The sequence below is a fragment of the Corylus avellana genome, chromosome ca8, assembly GCF_901000735.1.
Source record: "Corylus avellana chromosome ca8, CavTom2PMs-1.0".
Taxonomy (NCBI): Eukaryota; Viridiplantae; Streptophyta; class Magnoliopsida; order Fagales; family Betulaceae; genus Corylus; species Corylus avellana.
Window position 1 is genome coordinate 1,873,168 of NC_081548.1, and position 10,576 is coordinate 1,883,743.

The 10,576-nt window shown below is 34.9% G+C and overlaps 1 protein-coding gene across 2 annotated transcripts; it reads left to right on the forward strand.

The window, feature by feature from the left end:
* The first annotated feature begins 874 nt into the window (after positions 1 to 874).
* Positions 875 to 10,543, forward strand: LOC132189050 (L10-interacting MYB domain-containing protein). Of its 2 annotated transcripts, none has more exons than XM_059603531.1 (9): positions 875 to 967; positions 4,988 to 5,328; positions 5,405 to 5,555; positions 6,207 to 6,547; positions 6,625 to 6,775; positions 7,296 to 7,636; positions 7,704 to 7,860; positions 9,383 to 9,723; positions 9,877 to 10,543. In XM_059603531.1, the coding sequence occupies exons 2-9, from the start codon at positions 4,996 to 4,998 to the stop codon at positions 10,393 to 10,395; spliced, it is 2,334 nt and encodes a 777-aa protein (XP_059459514.1). In that variant the 5' UTR covers positions 875 to 967; positions 4,988 to 4,995; the 3' UTR covers positions 10,396 to 10,543. The 2 variants fall into 2 exon arrangements, with proteins under 2 accessions (XP_059459514.1, XP_059459515.1); XM_059603532.1 differs by having other exon boundaries at positions 5,004 to 5,328.
* Positions 10,544 to 10,576: the final 33 nt, after the last annotated feature.

The window sequence follows — 10,576 nt, forward strand, 5'->3', positions numbered from 1 at the left end:
CCTTTTGGAATTTTGGCCAACAAATTAATTTTGCCACGCCGAACACGACCTTACAAGAAATTTGTTGGAACCTCTTCAAGTGTTCATACTTTTGGAAAGACTTAGATGAACAAAATAGATTCGAAAAATTTCTTTTAATTCAATTTATTAAATGCAATTCCGGCTTGTAAGGTGGTGCAACCATCAAGTATCGAAGAGAGATCATTTAGTAAAGAATCCCGTGAGATGAGATAACTCGAAAACCTGTCCTCAGTTCAAATTGTAAGTTGTAACTCGCTTGTTTAAAATGCATATAAGAATTACGTGTTCTACTAAAATGCATGTTATGTTTGGCACTGCGATTTCCAGATCAAAAGTGAAATTTTAAATAAAATCGTGAAAAGTGAATTGTTTGGAGCCCATTTTTTAAAAATTGTGTTTGAAAACATAGAAAAATTTTCGTTTTCAAATTGAAGGTAAGGGTTGTTCTTTTAAAAATGCAAGATTTTAAAAGCCACATCACGATTTTAGTAAACGTTTAACTACGTTTTTAAAATCGATTTTTTAAATAGCATGTTTTGAAATCGTTATTTTTTTAATCTCACATTATAAAACCGCAAATTCAAGCGGACCCTTAATAGAAAATTTTGGAAAATTTTCTTTCAATCCGGTTTACAGAAAATCTTTGTTCTTCACTCTTTTATTAGGCAGGACCCATTATCAACTTGGGCTAATATGAGTTTTTGGGCTATGGGAAACCTGTAAATAAAATCTTGAAAATTATGGCTGAGCTGGTCTCCAAGCAGGCCCAGCCCACTCCATATGAAGCCCTAGCACAGAGTGCCCATAAGAATTCCTCTGTGACCAAACACCACGGTCGTTTTGCCCTTATTCCGGATTAGGGTTAACTCTTCGCAATCAGTGAATCACAGCGTCTCTTGGGCGCCAACCAAAGCTCTTGCAAATCAGCCTGTTTGGGCACAAACAGGTAAAAGCTCTGACCTTTTTCACCATCTGGTGAAAGCTCTCAGCTTTCGAAATTTTCATGCTTCTTCGGTTGTATTGCTTTTCTTCTTCTTTGATAAGTGAATGTGGCATGGATTTTGTGGTTGGACAATTCCCAGTGCTGGAGGAAAAGCTTGAGTATTCCCAGAATTCCACGTTTAGTTGCTGTGTTTTACGTTTTATTCAAAAACTTGAAGCCCATGTCAAAGTAATAGCTTTAAATTTGAAAAGGGTTTCTATGGACTTGTATAAAATGGAAGCCCATTTGGTTAATATGATCTTGAAAATGTGTTTTTAGCTTTTTCCTTTGAGTTTTGCTCATTCTTCTTTCTGGAAGTATTGAATTTTGTTCAGACAGTGCTGAGTTTTAGAGTAAAGGCTTCAATTATTAAGAATGAGATTAACTTTTCTTTTGCCGTGCTTGGGTGAGTTGAAAATCTGAAAACCCGTATAACATTGTTGAAGTTTTGCTTTTTTCTCCCCACTCTTTTAATTTCTATCCATTTTTTCTTTCCCGGTTAATATTAACTTGCAGTGATTCTGCAGACTTTTTTTTTTTTTTTTTTGGGAGAAAAGGTGGTCTGAATAATGAACTTTTGGTTTAATGAATGTGCTATGTTGAAGCAAAATCTCGAAATCCATCTTGGTAAGCTTTTGAGTGTTAGAAATAGTGAATTCTTGAATTGAACTTGTATTTGATCAGATGATAGTTGGGATGTGAGGAATCAAAAGTTGTTAGCTCCTCCATCATTTTATCCGTAAGAAAGAGTAGAAGTCATTAAAAGAAATCCACTTGTGCATTTTCTAGTAATATTTTCTAATAACTAAGGAATTCTGACTTTTCTGAATATTTTTCATCCATTCACTGAAATGTCTGGTTGGTAGACTGGTAGTCCTGTTTATAGAAAACTCTGGACAACCCCTGTCATGTTGCACCTATAGGGTCCATTGCTCCTTTCCTCCCATGCACTGCCAAAGAACTATTGATTTAGTTTATCTTATTCATCTTTAAACTATAGGTGATACAAGATTGTTGAAGATAATAATTTGTTAGATATGTGAATTTTCACCTCTCCTTCGTTGGAAAGTCAAGACACCTGAGCTCCGAGTGGAGAAACTTGTTCAAGATTGCTCTTAAGATAAAAAGCTTCCTTTCCAGTCCTGTCTATGTGGGTTTACTAGACAACTATGAATAATAATAGGTGTAATCTTAATGATGAATAAACTAGTTTAAACTAATAAATGTGCTTTTAATTGTTAGCATTATTTGTTACTTTGATTGTTAAGAATTTAATTAATAATAGTATTTTATCTTACCATATTCCTCAAAATAAGATTATTTTATTTATTTATTTATGTTACTAGATATATGTGTATTATGATGGTGTGGGAGTGGGGGCTAAAATATTAATTATATTTTACCAAAAAATTAATAAACAATATTTGGGTACCAATTGATGAGAATTAAAGTAAGCTATGTTCTCAAAGCTGTAAATAGGGAACAGTATTTAGCTATTATATATCTAAAGGGTTAAATGGAAATACGTGTAACTGTAAAGTTAAAAGTGCAAAGCATAGGGGTTACTTGGGGGCATTTTCTAGTAATTGTGAACTATATTAATCAATTGTTTATCTAAAGGGTTAAGTAGAAGTACATGTAACTATAAAGTTAAAAGTGCAAAGCACAGCGGCCATTTAGAAGTAATTATGAATGGGGTAGTGTTGGAATTGAAATAATCCTTGAATGAAATGGAGGGCAGAAATGAAAAGATATCCCCAAGACAGTGAGAAACCTGTGATTATATAGATTGAATGGATTAAACAACTGGAGAACATAATACTAATGGAGGAAGAGAAAATGGAAAATAAGTAAAAAGAGAATGCTGATAAGCCTTGAGGAGGGTGCAAGAATATGTAGCTAATCGAGTTATAATAAAATTGCTGGAAAACGTAGAGAAAGAAGGATCCTGAAGCAGGTAGGAGAAAGAAAACCCCCTCCCCCTCTTTAGAGGCGTAGAGTGTGGCGGGTTTTGTTTTATATCTCTTTTTTTTTTTTTCTTTTTTTTCTTTTTTTTTTTTTGATAAATAATGCAATTCATTGAAAAGCGCATTAAAGAGGGAACAATAGTATATATTTTTTCTAGTTGTGTAGGGGGATTTTTTTCTTTTCTTCTTTCTTCACTTTTCCTAGACAGTTCTCTAGAATGGTTTCATCACTGAGGAGAAAATTTCTTGAAGTAAGATTATGATGTTTCTCACTATTTCGACTGTTGAAAGGACTTGTTGTTTTGGAAACCTTTAAGACAAACATTAACACCCAATTTGTATTGTTAACTCAAAGCAATACAAGGATTACTTATTAATAAAAAAACACAAAGATTAAGTAAAACAAAACAAATTCCATTATGAAATAAAACTCTCAAAATCAAGATAACTCTCAATAGAGGCATCGTCTGACATGTTGCAGATTTCCCTATATTCATACAAAGAACAAGAAAACAAATGAGATTTTTTTTTTTTTGGTGCAATTCTTCTTTGGTAATGCTTGTTTGGTGTTATTAATTACTAGCAACATAGGTCACTAGTTTGAATCTCCCATCTCCTAAATTACTTATCAAAAAACAAAAAAAACAAAAAATAAATAAATTACTAGCATCTATACCTAATTGTTTTTTGTGTTTTGACTCTTTTGAGCATTGCACCAAAACATAATGCTTTTGTAAATCCTATAGAAAGTGTCACTCAAACCATGGCTCATTTTCATACATTCCATTTTTGTCATACAGGTCCAAAAATCTAAAGGCTTGCATCAGAAATTAGATCTATATTTACTGTACTCTATCTACTGAAGTTATGCTGAATTTGGTTGATACTTTTAAGGGTAGTTCTAGGCGTAGCATGGGTTGTTGCGTGGAAAACTGTAATTAAGTTTTTTTTTTTTTTTTTTTTTTTTTTTAAATTGCTTTTGATGCCTTGTCTAGTTCCCCCTTCCTCCAATTAATAGATGATATAAAATTCTTTCAACTAATTACGTTCTAAACCATATCTCGATTTGCTTCTCTCACTAACTTTTTAGAGAGAAAAGCTCTCCACTCTCCCCTGTATGAGAGCTTTTCTCCCTCTCCCCTGTGTGCAAGCTTTTCTCCCTCCTAGTGAGAGGCCTTTCTCCCCGCTTCTCCTCACTCCGTGCTCCCCTCCACCCCTTCTCCTTCCTTTTCTCTTTTTTTCCTTTCTGTTTTCTCTCTTTTTATTTGTGTTTTGGACTACTTCCTATCCGACCCTACCTTTGCCCATACGCCACGCCATCACCTTCATCGGCCTCCGCAGCACCCCCCGCCGCTCCCCTCCATTGCCCATTTCCCCCACCCTCTCCTTCTGTTCTTCTTCTTTTTTTATTAATGCAATCTTGCTTAGGAAAAAAAGTAATTTCTAAACCATTAAAAAAAAAACTATAATAAATACATTTTTTAAAGAAAATTACTCCTTCCCTCCCAATTTTAGTTTCTTGTTTTCCTTTTTTAGGACATCCCAAAGTAAATGTATACATTCCACAAGTAGAAACATTTATTTTGACATTTTCTTAAACCACCTTTATCCTTTTTAGAAAAGTTAACATACTCACCTCTTATGTAGAATGAAAGGCATTTAAGAAGTTAATTAGACTTTCTAGTTTCATTAATAATCGTGCTGTTCATAACCAAGACACTTATTTTGGGACAGAGGGAGTATTTAAGATTTTTTTTGCTTCTTGTATTGGGACTTTACATATTTAATGTCTTGATGGTATTAATGGTAGGTTTTTATTTGTTAAATGATTGAGTCCCACTATTTGTATCTTTTAGAATGAAGGTTACCACATCTTTGTTCTAGTTGCAAGACATGAGCCTTAATTTTATAGATGAGAGTCACATTAATTTTATTATGACCTCAATTGCAATTTTTATCCTTCTCCTTCCTTTTCATCTAAGCATATGAAATGATTAATGATATTCACGATTTTCAGGGGAAGGAATGGGTAGCCAAACTGCTACAAGCAATGATCGATCAAGGACATACTGGACGCCAACAATGGAAAGCTATTTTATTGACCTTATGTTAGAGCAGATGCATAGAGGCAGTCGGATTGGCCACACTTTCAACAAGCAAGCATGGACTGACATGCTTAATGTGTTCAATGCAAAATTTGGATCTCAATATGACAAAGATGTTCTAAAAAGTCGATATACAAATATGTGGAAGCAATTCAATGATGTAAACAATCTTCTTGGTCAGAGTGGATTTTCTTGGGATGAAACTCGACAAATGGTGGTAGCTGATGATTATGTCTGGGATGCTTACATTAAGGTACATTACTTTTCTATTCATTAATATCGTGAAAGCATCAATGCTATAATTGTTCAATGACATAAAGTACACACAGGCTTACCCTGATGCGCGATCCTACAGAACTAAAGCAGTTTTGGATTTTAGTAAATTGTGCATGATATATGGGTATACCACTGCTGATGGAAGGTACAGTCGATCAAGTCATGATCTAGACTTTGACGAGGAAGTGCAAGGAGTAAATATGGGTATGGATTTTTTTCTGCCATGGAGTATTACTTATCAAAAATTTTTTTTCTTTTTTCTGCCATGGAGGCTTGGCTTTTGTTGGGACTTTATACTCTTTGATATTCTGTTTAATGACTAGTTCTATGATGTTTATATTTTGTTAAGGTTAATATAGTGGTTGCATAATGTTCATAGTTACTTAATCTTAAGCTTGTATACTTGAGGGGGTAAGAAACTAAGATTACCAAAAAGTTAGAAAGAAGCAGAATGAAAGAAACTAGAATTTGAGCTCGTCACCCTATTCATGGTTTATGAAACTTACTCATGAGAAACAGAATGATCAGGAGGAAGATAGAACTCAAGCTTATAATATTCAAAAATGGTAAATGTTGCAAATAATTCCTAAAAACGATTGCTTAGTAGTCATGATGTATTTTGTTTTTGAAAATATGACCTTTCTTAATGGACCAAGGAACGTGAGCTGCCTAATATTCTTTATATGTAGTTTGGCTGCTCTCATGAGGTTTGCTTTCCAGAATATGCTTCATACTAAACAAAGATGTACTCCAATAATCTGAGATGACTCACAACTTTACATTTACCTATCAAAAAAAAAAAAAAAAAAAAAATCTGAGATGACTATGTTTGCCCATATGTTCCTTGAATTGTAGGTGATGGAATGGGCAGTCTTGCCCCTTCGAATAATGAGCGCTCACGGACTGATTGGACTCCAGCCATGGACCAAGTTTTCATTGAGCTTATGCTGGACCAAGTAGAAAGAGGGAATAGGACCGACAATGCATTCAATAAACAAGCATGGACTGATATGCTTGCTTCGTTCAATGCAAGGTTTGGTCCTCAACATGGCAAAAGAGTTTTAAGGCATCGATACAAGAAATTGTGGAAGTACTATAGTGACATCACATTTTTTCTTAAACAAAATGGCTTTTCCTGGGATGAAACACAACAAATTATTGCAGCTGATAATGATGTCTGGGATGCACATATCAAGGTACATCTTTAGTCAGGTTTTTGTCATTTCTCTTTTTATTTTTTCCATTTTTTTTTCCTGACATAGAACATATGTAGGCACACCCGCATGCGCGGACATATAGAAGAAAAACTTTGCCAAACTACTATGATTTGCTCCTAATATATGGAAATGAAATTGGTGATGGGTTCAACTGTGATTTACAGCAGAACAAAAACCCTGAAGATGACATATCAGAAAGGAAAGCTGGTGAGTTACAACTTGCTATATTTACCAAGCTGAGATTCCTTTGCTTGACTTTTACAGTCTTAAGATATTATAGTCTCTTGCGTAATACCCTCATGAAAGTTCCACTGAGACTGATCAAGCGGAAAATAGAGAAGGGATATCATGTGGAGAGAGACATCGGAACCTCACTAGTAGTTCGCTATCCTTTAAGTGTTTGGTATCTCATTTTTTAGATGAAAATAGTGATTGGTCTTCTGGTTGTCCTTATTACATCTCTCGGGTTGAACCCTATTTACATGAGTTCTCAAGTCCCTGAGTCCTAGCTGGATTTTCTTATAATTTTCTTTTCATGGCCACAAAGTTACAAGGTCATGAACATGGTAAAATATGTTGAACATTCTTATCGAATTGAGTTACATAAGCGTGGCCATTTATTCAAGTGAGATGTCATGAAGTACTTGTTAGTGGCTATATGTTGCATTTATTTAAAAACTTTGATGAATGCAGAGTTACTTCTATAATTTTGACTTTGTGTCTGTAGCTGAAGGCAAGGGGGAGCAGACCCCTACTTTGAGTGATCGTACAAGAACATATTGGACACCACCAATGGACCGTTATCTTATAGATTTGTTACTAGAACAGGTGCATAAAGGAAATAAACTGGGGCAGACTTTCATAACCCAGGCTTGGATCAACATGGTTACCTCTTTCAATGCAAAATTCAGATCTCACCATGACAAAGATGTTCTGAAGAATCGATACAAACATTTGAGGAGGCAGTACAATGACGTAAAGATTCTTCTTGAGCAGAATGGGTTTTCATGGGATGAAACAAGAGAAATGGTAACAGCTAGTGACATTGTTTGGGATGCTTATACCAAGGTAAACTGCTCTCCATTCTAATTCTGCTCTGTTCTGCCCTTCTGCAGCTTACATATAGTGCCTGCAGGAACATCCTGATGCTCGATCATATAGAGTTAAAACTCTGCCAAGCTATTACAAATTGTGTGTTATATTTGGGGAAGAGCGTTCTGATGGTAGATACAGCCGTTTGGCACACAATGCAGACCCCAGTGCTGAATTGCCTGTTCTGATGACTGGTACTGGTATGTATCTTCATGTTACTCCTGATAATGGTGCAGTGGTCAAAAATATTGGCTATGCTTGTTAAAGTTTTTATTTTCTCTAACTAGGTGTTTCTCTTGTATACTTCCCGTGTACTCAGGTTGTGTCTTTCGCTTTTAATGATATTTCGATTACTTAAAAAATAAAAAAAGTTTTTCTTTTTTGTTCTCAAAACAAATACATTAATAAACAACTCAAACACAAAATACTTTTTATAATTTATATTCTTCCCTTGTTGTAAGAATATTTTGACAAATAGATGGGGTTAACTTTTACAGAGGTAAGAACACTTATTATTTAAAAATTTAAAAAAAGATTAGGGTGGCCACACAGCCACCCTAAGTGGAACACAACCACCTCAACTGACATTTTTTTTTCTTTTTAAAATTTTTTTACAAGTAGGGCTTTACATCTATTTGGGCTCCTCAAAATAAGCAGGTGTATTCTATAAAAAACATTTTCTCAAATATGGATCCCACCAGACAACTCTTCTAAAAACAATTTTCACCTTTATTTAACATCATAATATTTTTCAAACAAAACACATAAAAATACTCTCCAAAACGCATTAACAAACATACCCATTATCTTGAGTCATTAATTTGGTACAATAGGTGTGAATTCTATTGCATCTTAAGGAGAATTACATGATGCGCTTTTATGTGACTGGTTACTCTTATGTGGAGATTGGATTTTCGGTCTAATCTTAGAATACCTTTACAACTTTCAGTTGCTGCTAGTGAATTAAGTGAACTTAACTTTAAGTAACAATCATATGGAACAAGTGGAACAATTAACTTGTCATTTAAGATGATTTGTTCTTGGTGTGATGTGGTTAGTTTGGAAGAATATAAGGTACAACCATTCATATCCTTCCATAGATGTTAACGGTGCAATAGGTGTGAACATTAGTAAATTCCCCTCACTCCTTGGGGTTTTCTTCTTTCTTTCTTTTTCCCATTGCACACATTTGCCGAGAGCATAAATAACAATGACATATAATAGTTGACTTTTGTTGCTGTGCATGGTCCAAAATAAATAATCTGGAATCTCTAGAAGTTCACATTTATAAACCTTGGTGTGTGCCAGGACAGCATGGATGATGTTACGTGGACAACACTATCATGCATTAATTAAGCTGGTATAAGCTAATGCCTTTAGTGCTTGGTGTAAACATATTTTCTTTGAATTTAAAATTTATGATTTGAGAATTGCTTAAAATTGTATGTTCTTATTTTAGTAGCTTTCATACCTGCAAGACAAAGTTGTCAGTTTGGAAGAATCTTTTCTGAAAGATAAAAGAAAAAGGTCTATCTTTTTGTTCTGGTATTAAACTACAAACTAGATGATAGCATGAATGCTGGGGAAAGGATTTGCCCCGTATGCTGTGAAATGTGATATAAACTTAAATTGAATGCATGTCGTAGGAAGTGGGTGGAATTATTTTATGTTCTCCAAACACATTTTTAACAGCATTTGTTTTCACATGGTTTTCCTTCATAGGTGAGGAAATAAATGAACAATGTTTTGCTGGTGATATTCTCTTGGGAATAGATTGGACACCATCAATGGAGCTTCATTTTATTGACCTTATGATTGACCATGTGCACAGAGGCAATAAGCTTGATCACATATTCAATGAGCAAGCATGGGCTGATATGGTTGGATCATTTAATGAAAATTTCGGATTAAGATGTAACAAAAATCTTCTAGAAGATCGGTATTTCTGCTTGATGAAACAGCATGATGACATCTGCAATCTTCTTAATCACACCGGTTTTACATGGGATGAATCTCAACAAATGGTAACTGCCGACAATGATGTCTGGGAAGCTTATGTTGAGGTGCCTTCCTCCCTCTCTGCTAATATTGTTGTGTATTTTCTTGACATCTTTGTCTAAATAATTTGCCCGGTCAGTGTAGTGAGAGGATTGTATTTCATTTCAGCCAAATTTACTGTTTATTAATCAGAAGTTGTTTATGTATGATTTATGCAGGAATATCCAGATGCTATTTCATATAGAGGTAAAGTCTTACACAGTCACAGTGACTTGTGCAAGATCTTTGGAAATAAAGTAGCAGATGGAAGAGTCTATGATCAGTCCCTGGGGATGGAAACAGACATAACTGCCCTGGAAATAGAGATGGATGGACCATCAAGAGATCCACAATATCCAGCCGGGAATACTCAAGCATCTGATGATGAGAGAAAGCGGCCAACCGGGACACCTTCGGCGTCCCGACGTCCTAAAAAGGCACAAAAGACTGGCAAGAGAATGGAAGAAGCTCTTTCCGAGATGGCGGGTGTAGTGAAAAGATTGGTAAATAAGAAAGAGAAAAAGAACTGCAAATTGATAGAAAGTGCAATTGATGCTCTCCAAGCAATACCGGAAATAGATGATGAGCTAAAGCTGGATGCTTGTGATCTTTTGGAAGATGAGAGAAAAGCAAAAACGTTTTTGGCGTTGGATGTGTCTCTCAGAAGGAAATGGTTACTAAGAAAGCTCCGTCAGTAGTCGCCTTAGTTTTTGAGTGACTAAATATCTCAAACAAATTTTGACTGAGATTAGATAATTTAGTCTGTAAATACACACTAGCACTCGTAATATTGTATTGAACCTTTTTAACTGTTCATCAATTTTTATGTACATGTTTTCTGGAGTTTGTTTCTGGTCTGTTTTTGTATTGGCTGGTAGA